Consider the following 27268-nt stretch of genomic DNA (forward strand, 5'->3'; position numbering starts at 1 on the left):
GAGAAATACTGCTGGAGGGACCGGTAAGACAAGGACAGAGACTCAGCACCGCACCCAGCAACGTGAACATCACTGGGGCCCCCAAATGACAGATCTGGGGGATTAGTGGGGAGAGGGGCAAGAGCCTGATTAGATGGGTTTTAAAGGAGAATGGGGGAGAGAGACTGCAGACAGCCTGGAGAAACAAACCTTGGAGGACTTTTGCTGTAAAGGGAAGGGGAAAATGAGGCAGCCGTAGCTGGAGGGGGCGGAGGGGGGTCGTAAGAGTGTTTTGTTGTTGTTTTTCTCTCTGCTTTTCGTTTTAGGATAGGAGAAGTAACAGCGTGTGAATTGACAGGAATGATTGAGGAGAGGGGAGAGAGGGCAGAATCACTGGATCAGTGTTGGCTTGAAGGGTGGGATCTTGTGGACAAGTGAAGGGGGCTTCCGGGCCAGCTGGGCCAGTTCAGCCTGGTCCCCAGAGGGAATGGGAGGTTGAGCACCGTCTCAACAGGTGGACGGATGGGTGGTGGAAGCTGGTGGGAATTTTCTTCTGAGCCGTTCATTCAACGGCACATACGAAGAGGCAGACTGTTCCCGGGGCTGGGATGGAGTGTTTGCATTTTCTCAGTGGCCTGGGCACTGGTCATCGGCTGAGTGAGAGGACGGGCGAGGAGGAAGTGAAGACAACACAGCAAGTGTGCAGTGGACCAGGAGGAGAGTGAGGGGGGAAAGGACAGAGCGGCGAAGGTAAAACACTGGGGGATGCAGGCAAAACGTTTAGCACGGGTCACGCTGCGAGGAGGTACAGTATCGTCAGGCAGGCCCGAGTTCAAATACCGATACTGCCCCTTCTCAGCTGCTTGACGTTGAGTTACTTAACCGCTCTAAGCCTCGTTTTTCTCATCTGCTGAATAGGGGAAATGGGATTATAAACCCATAGAACAGGCGGCAGGGAGGCACGGCGAGCGCACCATACCTGCTGGCCCGCGGCTCGGTGATGCTCCAGCCCCGGGCGCCGGGAGCGGTGAAGATGCGCGGGACCCCTCAGGGGCGGGGCGGGGCGGGGCGGGGCGGGGCTGACCACGCCCCGGGCCTGAGGGGCGGTGCTCCCGCCTGCCGGGCTCGGGGCACTCCCCTCCCACCGCCTCGCCGGCCCCCTGCCGGCCCGCCCGGCCCGCTGGGCCCAGTTGGCTGCCTCCCGGAGCCGCGGGAGCTGGAGGTATGAGGGGCTCTGCGGAGGGTGCAGCTGGGCGGGTTCCGGGATACTGACCTGGGGGCTCCCCGTGCACAGGTGGGGAAGAGCGCTCCGAGAAGGAAGGGGAAGGGACAGGGGCTGCGGAGGGGTGGGGAGGGCTCGGCCGCCGCCCGCCCGGGCCACCTGTCCCGGAGGGACCCTGTGTGCGTACCGACTGGGCGCCCTGGTCCCCCAGCCGCCGCCTCCATCCCAGCTGCGCCCCAAGTTGAGCGCGGCGGCTGGGCCAGGAGCCCGGCCCGCGGAGGGAGGGCGCACCCCGCCCGGGAGCCCTCCGGGCAGCGCCGCCCGGCCCGGGGTCCCTCGGCGGGAGAGAGGGCCCGCGGGGGCGAGAAGCCCGCGTCCGAGTGTGGGCTCCGCCGGCCCGCGCTGCGTCCTTGGGCGACTCGCGCCGCTCTGTCTGGGGGCAAGAAATCGCCCCGGGAGGCCTCGCCGCCCGCTGCGCTCGCCCCTGGCCCGGGAGGGGGCGCCGCTGGGGAGAGGGGTGGGGAGCAACCGGCTGGAGGGAGACTGCGGGGGATGCGAGGCGTCCCCCCGGGCCTTTAGGGATGTTGAGGCTTTGGACGGCCGACAAGGGGGAAGTGCTCTCCAGATGGAGGGACGGCCTGGGTCGGATCCGGGAAGCGGGGAAAGTCGGGCCTAAGCGCTCGCTCTCAGGGATCCGGATCCTCAGACCACTCCCTCTTTCGGGCGTCCTTCTCTCCCTCCCTCTTCTCCAGCTGGGAAATATTGAGTCCCAGTGGGAGCAGTGGTGTGCTTGGGAGAGGCTCTGGCTCGGAGGTCCAGTCGCAGAGTCCACTCCTCTTCGTGCTAGGGGAGTCCCCTGGCCTCAGTTTCCGCATCTGACACCTGCGGGTAGAAGTTCCCACCTCCTCGTCAAACTCAGCTGAGCCTCTAGCTCTGAGAGGGTTAAAAGCCACCCCTCTCTCAGAAGGTCTCCCCCAAATGCTGAGTGATTGACTGCTCTGTGGAGGCCCCTTGGGGTCTCTGAAATCGATCTGTGCTCTCCTTCAACAAACACCCGGGAGCACCTGGTATGCTCCCGCTCTGGCGCTCCCCCCACCCCCGCCCCTGCCTCCACTCCAGCTGTCCAAGGACTTCCCCTTTGTTACCTCCTCCCAATTAAGGAGGAGTCATCCTGCTCAGAGTGACAAAGCAGGGCCCAGGCTAGCGGGGACTACCCCCTCAGTGCCCACAGCCAGATCCCCTAGGGGAGTCCCCAGATCAGGCCCAAATAAAAACGGGAAAAAAAGGAAAGGAGGGTCGAGATGGAAACCCTCTCAGTTCTTCATTTTCCTCCTAAACATGTTTCTAGTGCCTCTGGTGCCTGTCCCTCCTTGTCTGCTAGGGTCATGCGATAGATATCAGAGGACAAACACCGAAGTGGAAATTCTGTAAAATGTGTTTTGCTCCCCTGCATCCATCGAAGCCCTATAGCTGCCTAGGCTAGTGGACTTGCTCCTGGTGTGTGCAAGGGTCCCAGGTCCCCAGCGTGTGCAGGGTTGGCACAACCTTTCAAGGTGACTTACTTCGAACATCAGAAAGTTGTGACTCACCACATTACCTAATCAGCCCCAGCCAGCAGCTCCCAAACCCACGCGGCCATGGTGGTCCAGATCTTCAAGGACCCGGGGCAGCAGGGGATGCAGGTCCCCTCGGGTCTGAGTTGGTACCAGGGCAGAGTGAGACAAGGTGGCTGCCGGGGACATTTTTAACAAGACCAGAAGAAGGGGTGGATGAGAAAAGGGAAGCTTGACGTGTGAAAACGGCTCTTCCCCACCACAGCTCCCCCACCCCGCAGCTGCTGCACCTCCAGGTGGGTAGAGGGGATGGCTCCACCTTTGACCTGGCTACCCAAGCTGTGCTCAGGCAGTGCTCTCTGGAATGCACTTCCTTCCAGCCAGGTACCTCTTAGGTGTGCCCTCAACTCCCATTGATTGATCTGCATTTCGTTGCCTTACCCCTTCTCTCCAGGTTGGAAGCTCCTGGAGGGAGGAAGCTTGCCTGAAGCTGAGTGCCCAGCCTGACACATAGTAGGCATTCACTACATTTTGCTTGAATGAATTAACTGAAAGAAGTAGGGAAAAAATTCCATATTCACATCACTTGGAGATAACTATTGTTTGAGTGTCTTGTTTATACAAACATTTCAAATTCCTCACCTTTCTCAAATTATTTTTTATATTTTTCAGTGCTTAGATATTGTTACATCTTATTTAGTTAATGGATCTCATTTAACATTTATGTTTTGTTGGGTTTTTTAAAATATTTGGCTCTTTTAGATGTTACATTGAGTTCATACATAAATTTATACATTGTCAGATTTTTTTCTGGAAAGGGAATTACTTGTTAGTCACTGTATATGAACCTCTAGAATGGTTATACCTAGAGCCAGCAGGCTCTCCAAAGGGACTGTACCATTGCCTACTTCCTTGGGCTATGAGTGTGCATTTCTTGTTATTTCCTGGAAATGAAATTACTGGGTCAAAGAGTATGAACATCTAGGATCTTTGTGTGTTTCTTAATCATTTGTTTGAGTTCATCAATGAGATATTTGCCCCTTTTCTGGTCTCTTTGCGGCAAAGATCTTCTCCCAGGTTATCATTCGGCTTCTACTTTTGCTGCTGAGCAGCACGTTTTTACTTTTTATTTTACTTTATCTGTGTATGTGCTTTTCAATGAGGTAGACTTGACTGCACTTATAAGCTGATGGGAAAGAGCCAGAAGAGGGAGTGGCTGCAGCCCCTGGAGAAGGAGGGGCAGGTCGGTGGAATGAGGTCCCAGAGGATGCAGGAGGTGGGAGGGGTCTGGAACTGGTCCAGAGGGATCTTCTGAGCTGATGAGGACAGGAGGCGTGAGGGAGGGGGCTGGGAGGACATCTTATGAATCGTCTTTGATCTTCCTAGAGAAGGAGGTAAAAAAAGCATCAGTGGAGAGAGGATTCTGCACCCAAGGTCCCCAGCTCCCTGTTGCTGTTTGCCCGCCTCATTCCCTTGAGTCCTCCCTGCTTCCCTGGGAGGTAGCACGTGTTATCACCCCCACTGACAAACCCCAGAGGGAGGGGAAGTGCCTTGCTTAGGGTCAGTCAGCTGATGAATGGCAGGGCTGGGTTCAAAGAAGGCTATCCCTGCACTAACCACATGCCCTTGAGAATCGCTTTCCTCTCCGAGCCTCCATCTCTAGTAGATATCGGGAAGCGGTACCCATCTTACTCTGTCTGGTGCTTGGTGAGTGAGCGTCCCTTCCTCCCCTGTCTACCTCTGTTTGTCTTCTCTCTGGAAAGACCCCAGTGAGTCCAGGAGCTTCCAGCTCCACAGGGTTGGCCACAGGGCTAGGAGGGCCCCTTCCCCTTCCCTTCCTTGTGGGTGCCTGCACAGCCACCCCTGTGCCCATGCGCTCACCCAGCGGGAGCCAAGTCCAGCAGGAGCACACAGCCTTCTGGATGTCACACCTGTGCAAAGTCTGAGTTGCTGGGTGAACGTGAGAAAACGGGAAAAGAGATCTTTACATTCTGTGAGCAGGCTTGATTTGAAGGCACAGAAGCCATTGTCCCAGATACAGATGCGGAGGCCAGAGAGGCACCCCTCCCCTCCCAGTTGTCTGAAGTCTTCAAGTGCTTCTTCCCACGGGCCTGAATTGAGGGCAGGCTTCCATGAACTGAGCCAGACGCTTTGTTACCTGATCTTTTTAAAACCCTCTCAGCGATCCTGTGCTGTCAGCCCCATTTTACAGATGCGGGAACTGAGACTCAGACTCAAGGACCTCTTCATTACCACAGTAAGATCTGAGCTCCTGGCCGTGGTGCAGCCCCAGGTGAACTTGGCTCCTTTCACCTGGCAGAGGGTGTTTGAATCCCAGCTGTGCCTCATTTCCAACTCAAGCTGTAGTTGATTGTAAGAGGACCTGCCTCCTGCAGCTATTGGGAGGATTAAACGAGTTACTGAAGGAAAACCGCTTGAAACTTTGGCTGTGCATGGCAAGCCCTCAGGAAATATACACTCTTGTTATTATTAAACCACATAACTCCATGCCTGACAGGGAGCTTTTAAAAAATGTTAACTCAGCCACGCCCATCCCTTCCTGCAGTGAGAGAATAGGAAGGTGGGCACGCCCTGACACCAGAGAGAACTTGGACTTTTTAAAACCCTTCCAGAGACAAGTGAATGATCTGTACCTAAAACCTTAAATTACATTTCCTTTGACCCAAGCAGCTCATTTCTAGGAGCCAGTCCTATAGAAGTATTTAAGGATGTGTTCAAATATGTAAGTGCTAAGAAACTCACCGCAGAGTTGTCTATAAAAGCAAAAAGACAGAAGCCACATTTCCAGTAGTCAAAGTAGTCAAGATGGGATACAGATGATGAGATACAATGTAGCCCTGGAAAGTTAGGGCATGGAGCTGTGTTTACTGACATGATGGGAAGGCAGAGCATATATTTCCAAACAGTTTTATTCAGGTAGAATTTACATACCATTGCATGCGTACAGTTCGATGAGTTTTAAGAAGTGGGTCTGGTTATGTAACTACCACCACCATCTAGTTTTAGAAGACAGGGGCCCCGCATATTTTTAAGTGAAAAATAAAACCAGGTGTAAAACGGTGGGTGTAATAGGATCACTTTTTGTGCGTCTCCTGTCCACAGCTCTGTGTAAACACTGCTCAGTGTGAGTGGAGGCGTCAGAAAAGGACTAGGAAGGGTATTACCAAAATGCTGACATGTCATGTGCCCTCACCTCAAGTCTTCAAGATAAAGAGCAAAGCAGGAGGTGTCACTGCGGGGTGGTGACTGGACCTCCCCCGCACCTCTACCATGTGCGCGCGTGCGCGCACACACACACACACACACACACTCTCACTCTAGAAAGACTGGAAGCCCCACCGGCTGTGATCCCACTGTTGGCGAAGTGTCTGTGTATGCGTGCTGTGGAAATACAGAGGCAGTACCCAAAGGTATGAAGAGAACCGGGACGGCAATTGTGGTGGATTCTTGGCAAATGGCCCTCATCTTACCTATAATGGTTAGGAGGTTGCCGGGTAGGGGAAGGTGGAGGGACATTTTGGGAAGAGGGAAGAGCATGTTTTGGAAACTTGGAATTCCCAGTTTGAGCAATAGAGAGGAGTTGGTTTTCCTTTCAAGGTTTTACCATCATTTTCAAAGGCATTGAGGGTCTCAGGATGGCTCTCCTGTATCCCTCACCACTCAATCAGTCTTCACACATTTATGGTGCATCTGCTATGTGCCAGGCCCTCCCTAATTTAATGTCATTTACAGTCTCCGGTGGGGTGGGCTGCATCTGGCTCATTGCCCACTTTCCTGTGATCCCAGTTCACTCCAAGGCCAAATTCACCCTGGCCCCTCCCCAGAGGACTTGCCCGTGGGCTCTGAAGGTCTGCCGGTGGTCTAGACTGTGGGTGAAGCACAGAGTTTGGAGTGAGTGCTGCTTACACAGTGCTCCTTTGGAAGGTAGCCACGAACTCCTACTGTGTGCTGGTGAGTGCAGCACTGGGGACCCAGCCCACGGGCCACAGTGAGAGCTGTGCCAAAATCCAGGTAGCTTCCTGGAGGTGGCGGCTCTACTCACCTAGGTCAGGAGAGACCGAGGAAGGAAGGCCTGAGAGTGGGGAGCAGACACTCCTGGGTGGGTGCAAATCCTGCCTCCCACCTTTACTAGCCGGGTAGCCCCTTTCCTCTGTACCTTAGTTTTGTCGTTTGTAAAAGGGGCCACCGTGGTGGACATGAAGACACAGGACGAGCGGTGCTTGGTAGGGTGCCTGACAAGCAGCGTGTTCTTGGCAAGTGGCAAACTTCCTACCTCTTCTGCTCCAGAAGTTCCTGGGCAGGGGAGTGTGGAGGGACATTTTGGGGAGAGGGAAGAGCATGTTGCAGAAACCTGGAATTTCCAGAGCCTGATGGTTTGAGCAAAATGGCAGATGCCAGCTTGGCTGGTCTGGAGGTCGTGGGCCTGGAGAGGGGCAGCGCTGAGGGGAAGTGCCCACAAGGTCTCAGCATTGTGGGGTCTGTAGACCTTCTTGGGGCTGAGGCAGGAAGCCAGGGAGGAGGCTGGGGTAGTGGGTCCCACGACAGAGACAGAGAGACCGGGAGAGCTGAGCTGGGCTGTGGCCACGGCACTGTCGGGGCAGGGAGAAGCCTGGGGGAATCTGTTCAGAGAAGCTTTCCCCCTCCTTTCCTGTCTACGCTCCCTCTCCCCTGGATTATCACAATAGCCCCATAACTGCTTTCTTGTTGCCGCACGTCCCCTGGGGTTTAGTCTTAAAAAGCAGCCAGATCTTAAAGATTTCTTTTTTTTTTTTTTTTTTTTTTGCTGTACGCGGGCCCCTCACTGCTGTGGCCTCTCCCGTTGCAGAGCACAGGCTCCGGACGCGCAGGCTCAGCGGCCGTGGCTCACGGGCCCAGCCAATCCGCGGCATGTGAGATCTTCCCGGACCGGGGCACGAACCCGTGTCCCCTGCATCGGCAGGCAGACTCTCAACCACTGCGCCACCAGGGAAGCCCAAAGATTTCTTTAATACATAAGTCACACTAGGGAATTCCCTGGCGGTCCAGTGGTTAGGACTCCACGCTCTCACTGCCGAGGGCCTGGGTTCAGTCCCTGGTCAGGGAGCTAGGATCCCACAAGCCGCAGGGTGCCGCAAAAAAAAAAAAAAAAAAAAAAGGCATGAGTCACACTATAACCCTTTCCTCCTCAAAATCTCCCAATGGCAGCCCCTCCCAATAAGCTGTCAAGTCCTCCCTCAAGGCCCCCCCATGGCCCAGTGTCCCCTTATCCTTCTGGCCTCCTCTCCTGGTGCCCTCATCCTCCCACCTTGCTACTCTGGCAGCACCTCAGGCACACATGCCTCGGGGCCTTTGCACTCACTGATTTTCCTCCCTGGACACGCTTTCCCCAGATATCCATACAGCATGTGCCTCGCTTCCTCTCGTCTCTGCACAAATGTCAGCTCTTCGGAGAGGTCATCCCTAACCATTCTGCATAAAGTGGCACCCCAGCCCCCAGTCCTCCCAGTCCAGTTTCCCTGAGAGCAAATGTGTGAGTGTCCAGATTCATGGTGTCTTATAGCTCCCTGAACTGAGCAGAAAGTGACTCCATCCTGCTCATGAGAAGCTGGCCCCAGGCAGCCTGACCTTCAGCCCAGGCTTCACTGCAGAGCAGCAGTGACCCTGGGAGGGAGGGATGGCCTCGGGGAAGAGAGGAGGTCCGAGACTTGGAGGCAGGCATCCCTGAGGCAAACCCTACTCCCCCTCCCCCATTTACTAGCCACGCTGAGCTGGGACTGTCACCTTTTCTCTCCTGGGACAGGTGAGTACTCAGGTACTTCAATATTAAGGGACACAGCCTCTGACCTTATTTTGTACCCTCAGATGGAGAGGCAGAATGTACCAATTACACTTTCCAACAGTTGTAATCTGCACCCGCTCATGGTTTACAGTTTGCAGATGCCACTCCCCTAGGTTGGTTATCTCATTTGATCCTGACTTTCTGGGCAGTGTAGGGATTATTTACTCATTCTTTCAAAAAATATGTATTAAGGGGCTTCCCTGGTGGCGCAGTGGTTGAGAGTCCACCTGCCGATGCAGGGGACACGGGTTCGTGCCCCGGTCCGGGAAGATCCCACATGCCGCGGAGCGGCTGGGCCCATGAGCCATGGCCGCTGAGCCTGTGCTCTGCAATGGGAGAGGCCGCAACAAACAAACAAAATGTATTAAGCACCTATTATGTGCTAGGGTCTGTGCTGGCCATGTGGGACCAAACTAATGAGTAGAAGTTGCCTTGGTCCCTGCCCTCTGGGAGCAGACATTGTTTTCCATGGTATCAGTGTCACTGAGTATTTAATCAGTCCCTTCAAGAAAGACCTTGGGTTGTTTCTAAGCATTTGCAGTTGCAAACAAACCTGTGACCAATACAAATATCACTTATCTGTAGGATAAATTCACAGACTGGGTTGGCGTGGCGAAAGGGTATGTGTATGTTTAATTTTGTTTTTTAAATTTTATTTATCTTTGGCTGTGTTGGGTCTTCGTTGCTGCATGCGGGCTTTCTCTAGTTGCGGCGAGTGGGGGCTACTCTTTGTTGCGGTGCGCGGGCTTCTCATTGTGGTGGTTTCTTTTGTTGTGGAGCACGAGCTCTAGGCACGTGGGCTTCAGTAGTTGCAGCACGCGGGCTCTAGAGCACAGGCTCAGTAGTTGTGGCGCACGGGCTTAGTTGCTCCGCAGCATGTGGGATCTTCCCAGACCAGGGATTGAACCTGTGTCCCCTGCATTGGCAGGCGGATTCTTAACCACTGCGCCACCAGGGAAGTCCCACGTGTATGTGGGATTTTGATAGATGTTGTTCACTTGCCCTCCGCCCCTGAAGCAGGACCATTTGGCTTGCCTACCAACACTGCGGGGGAGGGGGGGCGGCCTGTTTCCTCACAGCCTTGCCAGAAAAATGTGTTGTCAAAGGTTTGGATTCATGCACATCTGACAGGTGAGAGATGCTGAGTGTTCTGACTTGCATTTCTCTTACTTACAAAAAGCTCCCCCGTCTTGCTTACCTGTTTAAGCATCATTGTGTGTGTGTGTGTGTGTGTGTGTGTGTGTGTGTGTGTGTGTGAACTGTCCTTGACTCATTTTCTTTTGGATTGTTGGGTTTTTTTCTCCTTGATTTGTGGGATCTCTTTATAACTTAGAAAAATTAGACTTCTGGGATCTGAGGGACACAAAAGTCATTCCCAAGTTGTCACTTGTATTTTTGACTTTCTTGGTATTTGGCGAAAGTTTTGGGAAGTTTTGTTGTTTTTTTTTTTCAAGGAGTCAAGTTTATTCTTTTTTTTTTTATGGCTTCTGGATTTCACACATAATTAAGAAAACCTTTCCAACTCTAAGGTTATAAAGGAATTCACCCATGTTTTGTTTGAAACATTTATTATTTTATATTTGGGGTTTATCCTAGGGCACATTCTGAGGTATGAATTCATCTGATTCTTTTTCCCTAGTGGCTCCTCTGCTTGCCCAACACCTGTATTAAAAAATCCATTTTTGCTTTACTGATTGGAAACACTGCCTTTACTGGATATGCAAGTACCGTATTATTGGGATGGCCAAAATTTCATTCGGGGTTTTCTGTAACATCTTATGGAAAACCTGAACGAACTTTTTGGCCAACCCAGTATTTCTGTGATTTCTTTTGTTTCATTGCCCTGTCTGTTCATATGCTAAGACTATATTGTTTTAATTATTGGTACTTTGTGTTTTAATATCTCTCGTAAAAGGCCAGTCCTTCCTCACGTGTTCCTCCTCCTCAGAGTTTTCCTGTAGGTTCTTGCTTCTTTATTTTTCTAGATGAACTTTAGAGTCAACTTGTTGAATTCCAGAATCACGTGCAATTTATAAATTGGCTTAGAGAAAATCGACATTTTTATAAAGCTGAATCTTCTATCTAAAAACATAGTGCAACTTTCCACTTGTTCAACTTTATTTTGTGTTGTCAGCAGCTTTACAATTTTGCTCATGTAAATTTTGAACATCTTTTGTTAAGTTTAACCCGGAGTATCGTGGTGGCTGTAGGTGGGAGTCTTTTCTTTCATTATATCTTCTGCTTCTGTCTGCTTGTGTGTGTGTGTGTGTGTGTGTGTGTGTGTGTCTCCTACCACCTTACAGTATTCTTTTATTAGTAGTAGTTTTTCAATAGTTTCTCTTGACTTTTCCAGGTATACAGCAGTATCATATGAAAATAATAATTGTTTCAACTTTTTCTTTTCAGGTTTTTTTTTTTGTTTTTTTTCCTATTCAGTTTTTATAGCTCTAATTTCTTCCTCTTGTCAAATTGCTTTGATGAAAACCTCCAGTGTCCGTGATGGTGCTGGGCATCTTTGTTTTTCTCCTGTCTTCAACAGGAGTTCCCTCATGTGTGAAGCTGAGTACTCACACTCCCCTATGAAGCTGGCTCTTGGCTTTGATGGTGATATATACAACTTTGTTAAGGAAGTATCCATTGATTCCTAATTTATCCAGAAAGAGTGTTGGAAATTTTATCAAATTTTTTTTACCATTTCTGGGGATGACAGTATGATTTTTCTCCTTATATCTATGGAATAGGATGAATTATATTAATGATATCCTAATATGGAACCACCCTTGCATTCCAAGAATAAACCCCACTTGGTTTTGTTTTGTTTTTATAAATTTATTTATTGTATTTATTTTTGGCTGTGTTGGGTCTTCATTGCTGTGTGCCGGCTTTCTCTAGTTGTGGCGAGCGGGGGCTACTCTTCATTGTGGTGTGCGGGCTTCTCATTACGGTGGCTTCTCTTGTTTCAGAGCACGGGCTCTAGGCACATGGGCTTTGGTAGTTGCAGTACGCGGGCTCAGTAGCAGTGGCTCGCGGGCTCTAGAGCGCAGACTCAGTAGTTGTGGCACACGGGCTTAGTTGCTCCACGGAATGTGGGATCTTCCCAGACCAGGGCTCGAACCCATGTTCCCTGCACTGAAAGGCAGATTCTTAACCACTGCACCACCGGGGAAGACCCCACACTTGGTTTTGATGTTTCATTCTTTTGCTGTGCTGCTGAATTCTATTTGCTTGTCTTAGGATTTTTACAATAATATTCATAAGCAATATCGGTCAGTAGGGTATCCCGTGCAATCTTTGTGAGGTTTTGGTGTCTATGTTATACTTAAATTTTTTTTTAAGTGTTCCTTCATATATTTTGCTATTTAACGCATTTAAAAGCATTGGAATTTTCTGTTATTTAAGTTTGTAAAATTCCTCTCTAAAAATGTCTTGCCCTGTTGCTTTTGTTTCTTAATGATCTTGTATAATTCTATTTCTTATGTGAAAGTTGGCCTGTCTAGACTATCTGTTCCAGGAACAGGCTTGATTTATTACATTTGTCTAGAAATTATTTTTTTCCGGTTTTAAATTTTATTTGCAAAGTACTATCTTATGATTTTTTTTTTTTTTTTTTTTTTTTTTGCGGTACGCGGGCCTCTCACTGTTATGGCCTCTCCCGTTGCGGAGCACACACTCCGGACACGCAGGCTCAGTGGCCATGGCTCACGGGCCCAGCCGCTCCACGGGATGTGGGATCTTCCCAGACCGGGGCACGAACCCGTGTCCTCTGCATTGGCAGGCGGACTCTCAACCACTGCGCCACCAGGGAAGCCCCCTGTCTTATGATTTAAAACAAGTTTTCCTCTGCTTCTTTGGTTACTCTCCCATTTGGCATGTCTTAGTTTGCATTGGGTGCTCTCCTCATCCCTTTCACTTTCTGTTTTCCTTAATTAGGTTAATGGTGATTTATATATTTTATTGAATTTTTTCCGAAGAGCCAGTTTTTGGCCCTATTTCTTAGTTCTACTGTTTATCTGCTTCCTAACTTTTTCTACTGTAATCTTTCTTTCCTTATTCTTTCTGTTTATTTTGTGGTTCTTTTTCTAACATTTTTAGCCTGGTGTTTTCTTTCTCTCTTTTAAACTGTCCTGTTCTACTTGTCACATGTATTGGAGGCTGTAAATATTCTTTTGATTATTTCTGCAGCTGTATCGTATAGATTCAGATTCATGATATTTTGATTATGGTTGTTTTCTAGAAATCCTATAAATTCAGTTTGTGTTTTCCCTTTTGACTCAAGAATTGTCCAAGAGAGGGTTTTTTTTTTAATTTCCTGACTTTTAAATTAATTTCTAGTCATACTGCCTTGTGATTATAAAATGTCTGCATTTTTTATGTTTATGGGTGTTGCTAAGGTTTTCAATTTTCATAAATGTTGCATCAGCTCTTGAAAAGAAAGTGAATTGAGAGTTTGATACAGAGTAGTACCTTCTGATTATTTTGTAGGTCTTCTGAATTCTTATTTGTGTTTCTTGGGCTGAGAGAGGTGAATTAAAGTCTGTTATTAGTGTGTTTCAATCTAGTTATTCTGATATCCCTGTAGTTTCTTCTTCCTGAAAATTGCTGCAGTGTTTTTGGTGCATTGTGAATTATACCACTTTAGCATTATAAATGGCCCTTCTTTGTCTCATTCAGTGATGTTTGGCTTTAACTCCCATTGTCAGATACTAAGATTATGGCCCCAGCTTTGTTTTTGTTTGTATGTGTCTTTAAACCTTTGCTCATTCTTTTACTTTTAACCTTCTAAATCACGTTTTTTGGTGTTTGTCTCTCAAGTACAGGATAGAGTTTGGTTTTGCTTGAGATCTAAACTAAAACTCTTTTTCTTTGTAAAGATAAGTGAGTTAAATCTATTTATATTTATTGATGTGACTGATGTCTGTTATCTTTTCTCCCGTGCTGTGTGCATATGTATATATGTGTCTTTGTGCATGTGGGAGGGCTATATTCTTTATTCTTTGACTGTGTGGTCTGTTTTCTTTGATTTAAAAAAAAATAGTCTGATATTTAGGAAAGCTTGTATTTTTGTTCTAGTGGCTGCATTTATATTTATCCTTTATATAATACTCTTAGGGACTTCCCTGGTGGTCCAGTGGTTAAGAATCCGCCTTCCAATGCAGGGGACGTGGGTTCAATCCATGGTCAGGGATCCCACATGCCGCGGGGCAACTAAGCCCATGCCCCGCAACTACGGAGCCTGCACACCACAACTAGAGAGCCCACGTGCCACAACTACGGAGCTCATATTCTCTGGAGCCCACGTGCCACAACTAGAGAGAAGCCTGCGCGTTGCAAAGAGCCTGACTGCCGGAACAAAAGATCCCACGTGCCGCAACTAAGACCCGATGCAGCCAAAAGATAAAAAAAAAACAAAAAACAAACTCTTATTTCCTTCTTTCTTTAAATAGTATCTATTATTTGTCTTCTATGAACAACATTAAATTTAACTTGTTTCTTCATCCTCTCCTTTCTCTTGTCACTACCGTGTTTCAGCTGACACTGTATTGAGTGAGTAAGGCATCTATTGTTTCCATCCCAGTGCCTCTGGAAGCTCTCAGTCAGGTGGTGTTCATGATAGTTGCCACTTCCTGCACATGCAGTGACATGACAACCTGAAGAGGTGTCCACAGCTCAGAAGAAAATTCTGGAGACAAGAGTGAAGCACTCTTTTAAGAGGTGCTGTATCACCCACACTTGATGCTAAGTGTGGGCCAAAGATTCATATATGGTTGTCCCTTGGTAGCCATGCAGGGAACTGGTTCTAGGACCCCCATGGCTACCAAAATCCTCTGCGTGTCCGGAGCCTGTGCTCCGCGATGGGAGAGGCCACAGCAGTGAGAGGGCCCGGTACAGCAAAAAAAAAAAAACTTGCTTAAACTTTTACTACTTTAGCTTTTACCCCTAGCAGTTAAAGATAAGGCAACCACTGAGCTTGTTCTACTTTCTACCTTCTTTCTGTCTGCCCTACCCATTTTTTTAGTTGTATCATTTTTACATTGCCTGACTAGAGAACATTGTCATTCCATTATGTCATCCTCATTCCTACCATCTCTTTTTTAGAGGGGGGTGTGGAGCAGGGAGCTGAAGTTAAATATATTCAGTCCTGTTAACTAAAGTTATTCCAGTCACCATTTGGTTGGCTGTGCTTATTCCTCCGTTTTCCTCATAATACATTATTGCCTGCAGGCTCAGCGGCCGTGGCTCACGGGCCTAGCCGCTCTACGGCATGTGTGATCCTCCCGGACCAGGGCACGAACCCGTGTCCCCTGCATCGGCAGGCAGACTCCCAACCACTGCGCCACCAGGGAAGCCCCTAAGTCCTTATATTTTGATGTGTGTGTAACCTTTATTTTATTTTACTATTTGTTTAACATCTTTATTGGAGTATAATTGCTTTACAATGTTCTGTTAGTTTCTGCTGTAAAACAAAGTGAATCAGCTATATGCATACATATATCCTCATATTCCCTCCCTCTTGTGTCTCCCTTCTGCCCTTTTTATCCCACCCCTCTAGGGGGTCACAAAGCACCAAGCTGATCTCCCTGTGCTATGCAGCTGCTTCCCACTAGCTATTTTTTTACCTTTGGTAGTGCATATATTTCAATGTTACTCTCTTACTTCGTCCCAGCTTACCCTTCTCCCTCCCCGTGTCCTCAAGTCCATTCTCTATGTCTGCATCTTTATTCCTGTCCTGCCCCTAGGTTCATCAGAACCATTTTTTTTTTTTTTAGATTCCATATATATGTGTCAGCATACGGTATTTGTTTTTCTTTCTGACTTACTTCACTCTGTATGACAGACTCTAGGTCCATCCACCTCACTACAAATAACTCAATTTTGTTTCTTTTTATGGCTGAGTAATATTCCATTGTATATACGTGCCACATCTTTATCCATTCATCTGTCGATGGACACTTAGGTTGCTTCCATGTCCTGGCTATTGTAAATAGTGCTGCAATGAACATTGTGGTACATGACTCTTTTTGAATTGTGGTTTTCTCAGGGTATATGCCCAGTAGTGAGATTGCTGGGTCGTAGGGTAGTTCTATTTTTATTTTTTTTATTTTTATTTTTTAACGGTACGTGGGCCTCCCACTGTCGTGGCCTCTCCCATTGCGGAGTACAGGCTCCGGACGCGCAGGCTCAGTGGCCATGGCTCACGGGCCCAGCCGCTCCGCGGCATGTGGGATCTTCCCAGACCGGGGCACGAACCCGTGTCCCCTGCATCAGCAGGCGGACCCCCAACCACTGCGCCACCAGGGAAGCCCTATTTTTAGTTTTTTAAGGAACGTCCATACTGTTCTCCATAGTGGCTGAGTCTTAGTTGCAGCAGGTGGGTTCCTTAGTTGCGGCTCGCTGGCTCCTTAGTTGTGGCATGCGAACTCTTAGTTGAGGCATGCATGTGGGATCTAGTTCCCTGACCAGGGATCGAACCCATGCCCCCTGCAATGTCAGTACAGAGTCTTAACCACTGCGCCACCAGGGAAGTCCCTCTAACCTTTGTATTAAAGAACAGCTTGGCTGTACCCTCAGCCCTCCGTATCTGTGGGTTCCACACTCACAGTTTCAACCAACTGTGGGTAGAAAATATTAAAAGGAAAAGAAATTCTAGGACATTACAAAAAGCAAAACTTGAATTTGCTGCACACATGCAACTATTTATGTAGCATGTCTATCAGTTCTCACCTATCATCCTCATATCTTTTTTTAATTTTTATTTGCTTATTTATTTTTTTTGGCTGCGCTGGGTCTTCGTTGCTGTGCGCAGGTTTTCTCTAGCTGCGGTGAGCAGGGGCTACTCTTCGTTGCGGCGCGTGGGCTTCTCATTGTGGTGGCTTCTCTTGTTGTGGAGCGCAGGGTCTAGGCACGTGGGCTTCAGTAGTTGGGGCACGAGGGCTCAGTAATTGTGGTGCATGGGCTTAGTTGCTCTGTGGCATGTGGGATCTTCCAGGACCAGGGCTTGAACCTGTGTCCCCTGCATTGGCAGGCGGATTCTCAACCACTGCGCCACCAGGGAAGTCCACATCCTCATATCTTGCCATCACTCTTTCTGTCCATTTCTTCTCCAGTTCTTGTATTTCTGCTTTCTGGTCTTTCTTCAAGCTGGAATTACTCTTTCTCAAGGTTTTTGTTTTGACTGTTTTAAATCATGCTGCAATTTTGGATTCGAATTTTTATTTGTTTTGTGGCAGTATTTTTATAGTGAATCTTCTTTATACATGAGGGAACATCAATGTTCCTTTCCCTCTTCACTCACGTAGCATATTTGTATGGATGTTGTGTTTATGCCTTTAACAATTTTTTTTTCTCTCTATTTGAATTAGTTGAATTTTCCTGGACCAGCAACTAAAAGGAGGTTTTGGTGGAAATTGGGAGAGAGGCCAGGATTGTTCTCTAGATTTCTCTGCTGAAAGACTCCCTCCTCTCTTTTTACATGAATGGATTGTTCCTTTAAAATATGGCCTTTGTCTGCATCCACTCTTCTGTTGCCTCTCAGAACCCAACCCGATTCAAGAGGCTACTGCTGGGGACTTCCCTGGCGGTCCAGTGGTTAAGACTCTGTACTTACACTGCAGGGGGCATGGGTTCAATCCCTGGTCTGGTAACTAAGATGCCACATGCAGCATGGCATGGCCAAAAATAATAATAAAATAAAAAATAAAATAAAACTGCCATTATTTAAAAAAAAGAGGCCACTGCCTCCAACCTTGAACCCCCCCCCTGGTTCATTGAGCCCCCAGCTCCTATCTTATTCATCTTCCTTTTGTTTATTTATCTACTTATTTGGCTGAGCCGGGTCTTAGTTGCAGCACACGGGATCCTTAGCTGCGGCATGTGGGATCTAGTTCCCTGACCAGGGATGGAACCCAGGCCCCCTGCGTTGGGAGCTCGGATTCTTAGCCACTGGACCACCAGGGAAGTCCCCATCTTCCTTTTAGAAGTGTTGATTTCTGCAGTCTTGCACTACTGGGTGCCCCCTGCCCACCCACCCCCCACCCCACCCCCGCTCACTGCTGTATCTGCTGGCCTCAGGCACTTTGTGCCACACTTACATGTAACTTGGAGTTTAGGGGTTTTTCCTGCTCCTGATTTCCCTAATGCTGTAGCTTGTGTTTTATTTTTTCTTTGCCCTGTCGCTCTGTCTGACATCAGTAGAAGAGGGAAGATTCAGAACTAAGAATCTGCCTTATTCCTATCGGAAAAAGAGGTCTCTGCCTCTCTAATTTTTCTGTTTGTAATATCCCCCAAAGAGCAAGCAATTGCCTGCTTGATTTCTGGCTTTGGAATACCTTACAGGCTTTGGAGGTGGAACATTTTACAACCTCTACTCTGAAAACAGCCACTTTTTTTTTTAATATAAATATTTATTTTATTTTATTTTTATTTTTGGCTGCATTGGGTCCTTGCTGCTGCACGCGGGCCCTCTCTAGCTGCCACGAGCGGGGGCTACTCTTTGCTGCGGTGCGTGGGCTTCCCATTGCAGTGGCTTCTCTTGTTGCGGAGCACAGGCTCTAGGTGTACAGGCTTCAGTAGTTGTGGCACGCAGGCTCAGTAGTTGTGGCTTTCAGGCTCTAGAGCACAGGCTCAGTAGTTGTGGCACACGGGCTTAGCTGCTCCGCGGCATGTGGGATCTTCCTGGACCAGGGCTCGAACCCGTGTCCCCTGCATTGGCAGGTGGATTCCCAACCACTGCGCCACCAGGGAAGCCCCAAAACAGCCACTTTTACAAGGATCACTGACGTCTAGTAATTGTCACTCTTTTTTTTTTTTATTAGTTTCTGCTTTATAACAAAGTGAATCAGTCATACATATACATCTGTTCCCACATCCCTTCCCTCAGTAATTGTCACTCTTAATTCTTGAGCAGAAATCATTTATTTATGCCCTGAAAGAGCGGGGGTAGACAGGACAGCAGACCCTTCAAGTAGGGGTTGGAAGCTCTAAGTATTGATTTTTCACACCCAGGAGGGTCTGAGTTCTAAGACCAAAGAGTCCAAGCCCCCTCAGCTTTGTGGATGAAAAGGATATGGGGCAGGCACAGGCCCAAGGTCACATAGGCAATTAGTGGCAGAACAGAAGCTGTCAGGAGGGACCTGGGTTTGAATTCTATGCTCCATTTCCTGGCCCAGTGACCTTCCCCTGGATACCTCAGTGTATAGCCTCGGGTATCTTATCAAAATGTTAACTTATCAAGGAAGTTGATCAGCACATGCCCTGTGTCCCCACAGTTAGAATGTTTGGTTATCTTTGTTCTCCCCTCCTCATTGTGCAGAAGGAATCTGAGGCCCAGAAAGGGAAAGTGATTTGCCTAAGGTCACACAGCAAATTCAGCAGGGTTGGGTAGACCTGGAAGCAGACTCCAACCTCAGTGCCACTAGCTATGGTCCCTTGGACAAGTCACCTAAATTTTCTGAAAGTTAAACAGGGGAGCGGGGGCTGCGATTAGCTGGAATAATAGCTGCACCCCTCACTGGTGGTCAGGCTGAACTGAGAAACACGCTGACCCCAGCTAAAGCCGGGCCGGGGCCTCTTGACCCCATGAGATGCTTCTTCATCAAGCAGAAGGATGCAGCAGACGGCCCTGTCTCCTCTGTCACCCCCTGCATCCCCCCTGGGTCCCCAGCCCCACACCTCCCAGTTCATAATTAATCCTCTTTCTTCTGCTTGGCATGGGGCACAGGTGCCAGCTGGGGCCTTCATGTCCCTCGCTCGGGGAGCAGCTTATTTGGGGCGAGGGGAGAGGCAGCTGCCCCTCCAGGTCCTTTCGGTCCTGTCAACCTGGTCTCTGGCCCCTGTCTCTCTCTGTGTCTTTCCATTGCAACCCTGTCCCCGATGTGGGGTCGTGGGATCAGGGACCAAAAAAAGGCATCCCAGGGTTGGCTGAGAGGGAGAGAGATGGAGGGAGAGATGGACAGACAGACAGACAGACCTGGAGGGGCAGCAGGGAGAGGAAGAGGTGGGAGAGACCGAGAGAGAGACCAGGACAGAAAGCAGGAAGAGAGGACGAGACGGAGTGGGGTTAGGGCACGATTGCTGATTGGAGAAATCTTCAGAAGCTGTGATCATCTGCTTTGAGGCTCTCCTTTCCTCTCAGGTTGGGGTCGGCCCTCCATTTCAGGGACAGGGTCCCATCAGCTGCTATCTCCTCCATCCTGTGGGTCTCCAGGAAGAGAAGGACCCTCCGGCAGTGCCTCCTCTGCCCTTCCAATGCATATCTGCCCACAGACTTTGGTTTCCAAACCGCCCCCCGCCCCCCAACCAACAGCAGAACCAGCAAGGTCCAAGTGCAGGTAGAAATGCACGCAGTACCTAGGGCAGTCACTGCGCTCCCCTTCCACGGGTGAGGAAACTGAGGCCCCTGGCATTAAGTGACCTGTCCCAGAAGTAGAGGACAGGCAGTTGCCTGCATCCCCGGAGGCCACATCCAGAGCTGGTTCCCAGCCCCCAGGGCCCATGGGAGGAAAACACTGGGGAATTCACAACCCTGATATTTAGTCGCTTGGGTGCTGGTGTGAGAGCTGAGTTCTAGTCCTGCCTTGGCTGTGATTCTGTGTGGGTTTGAGTGTATCTGAGCCTCAATTTCACCCCCTCTAGCATGAGAGGTTCGGCAGGTTGTCTCTAGTTTGGGATAGTTCGTGGCTCCTAAACGCGGTACCTGCCAGAGGGCTTCTGTCTTGTGTTTGCTTGGGTCTGTGCGTGTCCTCTCCCGGTGAGCAGGTCACCAGCATGCATGGCACCTTCTAATCTCTGAAGGTAGAGGGTGGGGCCAGTCACTGTGGCTGGAGGAACACGACACAGGCAGTAGCCAGACCTGAATCACGGAGCCACCCGAGTTGGGAGTGGAATCTGTGGGGCAGGGGTGGTTCCCCAAAGGAAATTGGGGTGCTGTTATCGGAAGTGGGAATGAGGACTTCCCAGGCGGTCCAGTGGTTAAGACTTTGCCTTCCAAGGCAGGGGGTGCGGGTTCGATCCCTGGTCGGGGAGCTAAGATCCCACATGCCTCCCGGCCAAAAAACCGAAACATGAAACAGAAGCAATATTGTAACAAATTCAGTAAAGACTTTAAAAATGGTCCACATCAAAAAAAAAGAAGTGGGACTGGATGCTGGGCAAGCAAAACCAGCAGACAGCCTCCCCATCTCCCCTGGGAACCCCAGTTACATGTGACTTACAACCTTTTCTCCTGCCCTGGGCTGGACACAGGAGCCCACCTAGGGTCAGGGGTGGAGCGCCCCTGCTGTGGGGCAGAGGTGGGTGCAAGCCATGAAGGGGTGATGAGTGACCAGTACGGGAGCCTTTTCTAGGCGCCTGAGCCTGGCCCCCGAGGCCAGTGCTCCCAAAGTGGGACCCACAGAGCTGGTGCCGAGGGCCATGTCAACAGGGCTCTGGTCACACCTTTAGCCCTTTGTCTCCACCAGCCATGCCCTTGCTTCCAACCTGAGATGGATCACAGGGGATCTTGATGACAAACCACAGAAGGGCTTAGAGCAGAGATGTGACCACAGTTCTGTGCTAGCTGGGAATACCTCCCCAGTGCAGGGCTACAAGCGGTAGGCAGGGAGACAGGAGGTGGCAGGAACACGCCAGGCTCGACTGACAAAGGCCAGGACTCGGGCTGCAGCTGGGAGGCCCATCTAGGGGACCTGGAGAATGCTTTGGGCCTGAGGTCACACGGGTATTGGGCTGCGGCCAACTTAGCCCCATACACAGTTTCTATTCCCGGGTCTTGGGCTCCAGCACCAAATACGGTGCTGCTGGCGTCTGTCCCCCTCAACCACGGTCGGCCAGGGCTCCCGCCTCCCTGACAGCCTCCTACTGCCCACACCGTGGCAGAGCCAGGTCACTCCTGGGCTGCGGGCCGCCAAGCAACCACGGCCTCGCTCCATCTGCCTGTCTGTGCGCTCATCGGTGTGGTTCATAGTGGATTAAAAATACTCAGGACCAAAATAGCCTCTCTCCCTGCAGGGGAGAACAAGGGCCAGGGGAACACAAGGTTCTTGGTTTACATCATGGCTCTTCCACTCACGACCCCGGCTGGGGGATCCCAGGCAGCTCACCCTCCCTGTGACCCGCAGTTTCCTCACTCACATGCTCACTGGCTCATTTCATGACTCACTGATTCGCTAACTCATTCATTTTTTCATTCATTAATTCACTGATCACTCGTAGATCCGCTCACTCACTTGGTCCACACGCTGAGACACTCACTCAGTATTTATTTACTACATACCAAGACCCAGGCACTATACTGGAGGCTAAACAAAACACACCAAACACAAAAAAATAACCGTCCTCATAAGGTTATGTTCTAAATAAATAACCCAAACAAACAAGTACAAAAACGTACAGTATGTTAGCGTAAGTACCAGGGAGAATAAACTAAAGGGGGAGGCTATGAAGTGGTGGGGGAGCTGGAGTCTTGGAGGGGCTGGGGAGGGCCCGTGGGAAGATGATTCTTGAGTGAAGACCAAAGGGAGGTGAAGGAATGAGCCGTGTGAACACCTGCAGGAAGAGCGTTCCAAGCAGAGGGAACGGCAGGTGCGGAGGCCCTAGGACAGCAGGGGATGGGTTTGAGAAAGAGCAAGGAGGCCAGGCGGTGATGGGGAGAGAAGCGGGTGTGAGGTCAGGGTATGGGGACATGCAGCACCTCATGGGCTGGGCCTTCCACATGACTCAGGGTCTGAGCAGAGGAGCAACCTGGCCGGACTTGTGGGGTTTTTTGTTTGTTTTCTTTTTGCCGTACGCGGGCCTCTCACCGCTGCGGCCTCTCCCGTTGTGGAGCACAGTCTCCGCGCAGGCTCAGCGGCCATGGCTCACAGGCCCGGCCGCTCCGCGGCATGTGGGATCCTCCCAGCCCGGGGCACGAACCTGTGTCCCCTGCATCGGCAGGCGGACTCTCAACCACTGCACCACCAGGGAAGCCCCAGACTTGTGTTTTTAAAGCGGCCCTCTGGCTGCTGAGTGAGTGAATCAGACAGCGAGTCCGTTTGCCGTGTGGCTGCTGTGTCCCAGGCACTGAGCCGGGTCTTGGGGAGAGAGGTGTGCAGGCCCCCACAGCGCTCATGGAGGCCCATCTGGCTAATTCCCTTCTCGTCAGGTGTCACCTCCCCCAGGAAGCCACCTTCTCCCGCTCTGCTGGCCCCTTTGCTCCATTCAGCCATCATCTAGTTTATTGTCCTTGTCTCTCTCCAAATGGTCTCCCCTTAGGCTGAGCGCTCCTCCAGGGCAGGGCTGCACCTAACTCTTCTCTTCTCACAAGCATGTTCCCTAAGGGGCCGAGGGGCCCAGAGAGTGGAGGAATCAATGAACAAAGGAGCCCCAGGCCCAGCCTGCCCGGCCTCACTTTGTCTCCCGCCATCTTTTGCAGATGGATTTGCGGGCATGGAGAGCATGTGGAAGGACCGAGTTCTTGTTGGCAGAGGAGGTTGGCTGCTGAGCCAGGGCATGTCTCCAGGAGGCCTGCCAGACTGGTCAGTTTCCAGCCCATGACGTGGTCACGGTTCCCTGCCTCAGCCTTGGGGAGCAAGTCACAGGCTCCTGGCACCACCCTCGGGCCACAAGACACCTCTGTCCTGGGAGGGGTTGACTCCGGCCCCCGTTGGCCCCCAGGCTGCACCCAGTCCCCCACCGCTTTGCACCCAAGCTTCCTGGCCTCTAAAGGGGAAACTATGCAGCTGTCCCCTGGGGTTACAGTAAAGGGTGGCCAGGGCTCTCTTAATAGTGAGCACTGGGCTTCCCTGGTGGTGCAGTGGTTGAGAGTCCGCCTGCCGATGCAGGGGACACGGGTTCATGCCCCGGTCCGGGAGGATCCCACACGCCGTGGAGCGGCTGGGCCCGTGAGCCATGGCCGCTGAGCCTGCGCGTCCGGAGCCTGTGCTCCGCAACGGGAGAGGCCACAGCAGTGAGAGGCCCGCGTACCGCAAAAAAAAAAAAATAGTGAGCACTGTCCAGGTCAGTGTGTACCAAGTCCCCAAGCGCCAGGCACATTCACGCAGTTGCAAGCTCTGTCTGCCAGGCAGGATAGCGCAGTGGAGAGAACACAGACTTTGGAGCCAGGTGGCCTGGGTTCAAACCCCGCCCTGCCACTTGCTGGCCAGAGGAGTCTGCATGAGTTACCGAACTTCCGTGCCTCAGTTTCCTCACCACAGGGTGGCTGCTAGTGTTTAATGAGTTAATATGTGTGAAATGCTGAGAAGGTTGCCTGACATGTGCATGGTGGACAGTCAGTATTTACTGAATGAATGAATATAACCCTTGCTCCAGTATTGCTGTCTTGCTGCTGGTTCACGCAGACCTGGGGCCCCTCATGTCCCAGGCATTCACACAGTCCCACCGCAAGCCTCTCTTGTTCCTCCCAACCTCCTGCAGGGCACCCAAGAATGTTCCTGCTGCTGGCCAGCAGCAGCCTGGGCATCAGGAGAGAATGAGAGTCCAAGGGCAACAGTACTAGTCAAGTCACAGACTATATATAGCACAACCTCCCTGTCCCTTTCCCTCTAGGCAGGGGCTGGGGAAGCCAGGGGCCCAGGAGACCCCATCATGTCTTGCCCAAGGCCTTCGGGACCCGGCCAGCATGCCCACGTGCCTAGAGTCCATCCAGCCTGTTCCTGAGCGAGCTTGGCTGCCAGCACCCAGGCCCCCCAGAGCCCCAAGCCTCCTGCTAAAAGTCCCTGTGGCTGCTGGCAGTTCTCCCTCTTGGACCAGCTCCAGGCCCGGCTGGTGGAACTGAATGGGACCGAGAGGTGCATGCATTGGGCCTCAGATCATAGACTACCAGCCTGGTAGTTCAAAGGGGACAGGCCTTGCCAGGCAGAGAGGCCAGACCCTGCCCCGGGCCCATGTTGGCCGCACGTCGTAGGTGGTGCTGGCCCAGCCCTTGGGGAGCTCACAGGTATGTCACAGAGTGAAAGGGACCCCGCTCAGACCTCAGTCCATGGCCTGCCGCCCCCATTTTACAGATGAGGACGGAGATGGGGCTCTGACCACCTGGCAGGCCTGTGGGCTCTGGAAGCCGGCGTCGGCTGTGGCTGGTGTTTGAAGGCAGTGTCTTTCTTGGGCCAGGGATGCCAGCAGCCTGCCCGAATGCGGTGCTCGTCTCTTACAGACCAGCCAGTTTCTGCTGGAGACTCCTGATGTCATCTGGGGAGATGACGTCCAGGCCCGCCGACTGCCTGCCGCGGCTGCTCCGGGGTGCCCAGAGGCAGTGGGTCTGCACCCTGTTCATCATCGGCTTCGAGCTCACGTGTTTGGTCTCCATCGTGGTGTACTGGCACATCGTGGGTGAGCCCGGGGGCCAAGGGCAGTTCTCTAACCTGCCTGCTGACATACCCTGCCCGCGCTTGGCCCCCCCCACACCACCCTCCGGCACCCCACCTCCCGGCAGCATCTTCTTCCTGGAGACTTCTGACCGGACGGACCCCAACTTCCTGTTCATGTGCTCCGTGGAGTCAGCAGCCAGGGCCCAGCCTGAGTCCCGGGTGGCGGTCCTGATGAAGGGGCTGCCCGGCGGGAACGCCTCCCTGCCCCGGCACCTGGGCCTCTCGCTTCTGGGCTGCTTCCCCAACGTCCAGATGCTCCCACTGGACCTAGAGGAGCTGTTTCGGGACACGCCCCTGGCAGCCTGGTACACGGCCCTGCAGCGGCGGTGGGAGCCCTACGTGCTGCCCGTGCTCTCCGATGCCTCCAGGATTGCGCTCATGTGGAAGTTTGGGGGCATCTACCTGGACACGGACTTCATCGTCCTCAAGAACCTGGGGAACCTGACCAACGCACTGGGCACCCAGTCCCGCTACGTCCTCAACGGCGCCTTCCTGGCCTTCGAGCGCCACCACGAGTTCATGGCGCTGTGCATGCGTGACTTCGTGGCCCACTACAACGGCTGGATCTGGGGCCACCAGGGCCCGCAGCTGCTCACGCGGGTCTTCAAGAAGTGGTGCTCCATCCGCAGCCTGGGCGAGAGCCACGCCTGCCGCGGCGTCACCACCCTGCCCTACGAGGCGTTCTACCCCATCCCCTGGCAGAACTGGAAGAAGTACTTCGAAGACGTCAGCCCCGAGGAGCTGTCCCGGCTGCTCAATGCCACCTACGCTGTCCACGTGTGGAACAAGAAGAGTCAGGGCACGCGCTTCAAGGCCACGTCCAGGGCACTGCTGGCCCAGCTCCACGCCCGCTACTGCCCCACGACGCACAAGGCCATGAAGCTTTACTTGTGAGGGGCCTGCCTGCCTGGCTCCCTCCCTGCGCCTGGCGTCCTGAAGGAAAGGGCTCGGCCACCCTTCCTGGGGAGACTGGAGCTGCTGCAGCGCGGGATCTGGGGCAGGCAGTGGGGAGGGCGGGGAACTGTCGGCCCAAGAGCTGTTACGTATGGAAGGCGTGCTGCGGGCCCCGGGACCTGCTCCCTTCAAGCTAGCGGGAGGCTGGTGGGACTGGTCGCCTCTACTGCCTAGGCCAGTGCACTGTCACAGGGTAGAGGCGACCAGTGGTGGGGGAAGGGTGCCCAGCCAGAATCAGCTGGAGTGCACTGGGTGAGCATCCTGGGTCTTGCAGACAACAGGCGAGCCCGGCAAGTATGAAAGCATCTTCCAAGGCCGCGCGGGAAGCAGGCCGGCTGGAGCTGAAGTGCCCACGAGGGGAGCACAGAGAAGCCCAAGGAAAGGGGCTGGGAAGAACGGAGAGGAGGCCGCTTGTAGGGTAGCCAGGATGCACACCCAGCTTCGTGAGCCCAAGGGGGCGGGGTGGTGCTTCTGGGGTTTGGGTTTCTTTTCGGGGGGGCCGAGGCCGGCAGAGCTGGCCTGGGGAGCTCTCTGGGGGAGGGCCTGCCTGCCCACCTCATCCTTCTTACCAGAAATGTTGCAGGAGTGACATGTGCCAGCTGCCCACTCACGGGCAGGGGCCCTCGAGTTCTTGTGGCTCAGGAAGAGCATTTTAAAGGAAACACCCCCTCCCCTACCCGCAATAAACACAATAAAAGTTAGAATAATAAATAAAATAAAGGTGACTCACCAACATCTAGTGCTTTTTGCTTGATGATACACATTCATTCGCACTGTTAGCCCCACCCTGCAGCTGAGGAGGCAGCTGGGGCTGGCGGTGGTGGTGGTGGGGATGTGCATGAGGTCACATAGCCTGCCTAGGTCGGGGGGCCCGGGGACCTGGCCACTGGGCAGGCTCACAGCCGCGGTGCGGGAGAGCGACTGCGGTGGGGAATGGGAGAAGCCTCCTTCCCGCCTCACTTTTCAAGGCTCACAGACAGCTTTAGTCAGGCCCCATGCCCACCCCCACCCCATAATGAGCCTGAATCTGTTCTAAACGGAGCCAAATAAGGAGCCCACCACCAGACTGGGGGCACGTACCTCCAAGCTTAGAGGAGGCCCAGGGAGGGCCCCACGATGCACAAGGCCATGAAGCTTTGCTGGCAGCTTCTGCTGGCAGAATCCAGAGGCCTCTAAACACCTCCCCCTGGGGGGTGGTGTGAGGCCTCTGGGATCTCTCCTGCCTCACCCTGGCTGTCTGGCTGAGAACCTAGGAGAGACAGAAGAACCATGCTGGCAGCCCCAGGGACAGGCAGAGGAAAATCTGCTCCTTGCAGGGTGAGGCCCCAGCTGGTTTGTGTTGAGGACGGAAGCTGCCTGTGAGAGC

General features: G+C 51.9%; 1 protein-coding gene across 4 annotated transcripts; it reads left to right on the top strand.

Moving 5' to 3' along the window:
• The first annotated feature begins 1104 nt into the window (after positions 1–1104).
• A4GALT (alpha 1,4-galactosyltransferase (P1PK blood group)) lies at positions 1105–26628 on the top strand. Of its 4 annotated transcripts, none has more exons than XM_081248084.1 (3): positions 1105–1201; positions 22998–23100; positions 24589–26628. In XM_081248084.1, the coding sequence occupies exon 3, from the start codon at positions 24694–24696 to the stop codon at positions 25840–25842; it is 1149 nt and encodes a 382-aa protein (XP_081104210.1). In that variant the 5' UTR covers positions 1105–1201; positions 22998–23100; positions 24589–24693; the 3' UTR covers positions 25843–26628. The 4 variants fall into 4 exon arrangements, with proteins under 4 accessions (XP_081104210.1, XP_081104212.1, XP_081104211.1 ...); XM_081248086.1 differs by having other exon boundaries at positions 24735–26628; XM_081248085.1 differs by lacking the exon at positions 22998–23100 and having other exon boundaries at positions 1106–1201.
• The last annotated feature ends 640 nt before the right edge of the window (positions 26629–27268 follow it).

The sequence above is a fragment of the Mesoplodon bidens genome, assembly GCF_964165515.1.
Source record: "Mesoplodon bidens genome assembly, chromosome: 11".
Lineage (NCBI taxonomy): Eukaryota > Metazoa > Chordata > Mammalia > Artiodactyla > Ziphiidae > Mesoplodon > Mesoplodon bidens.

Coding starts and splice junctions, on each gene's coding strand:
- A4GALT (XM_081248084.1), top strand. CDS start 24,694: ATGCCAGCAGCCTGCCCGAATGCGGTGCTCGTCTCTTACAGACCAGCC.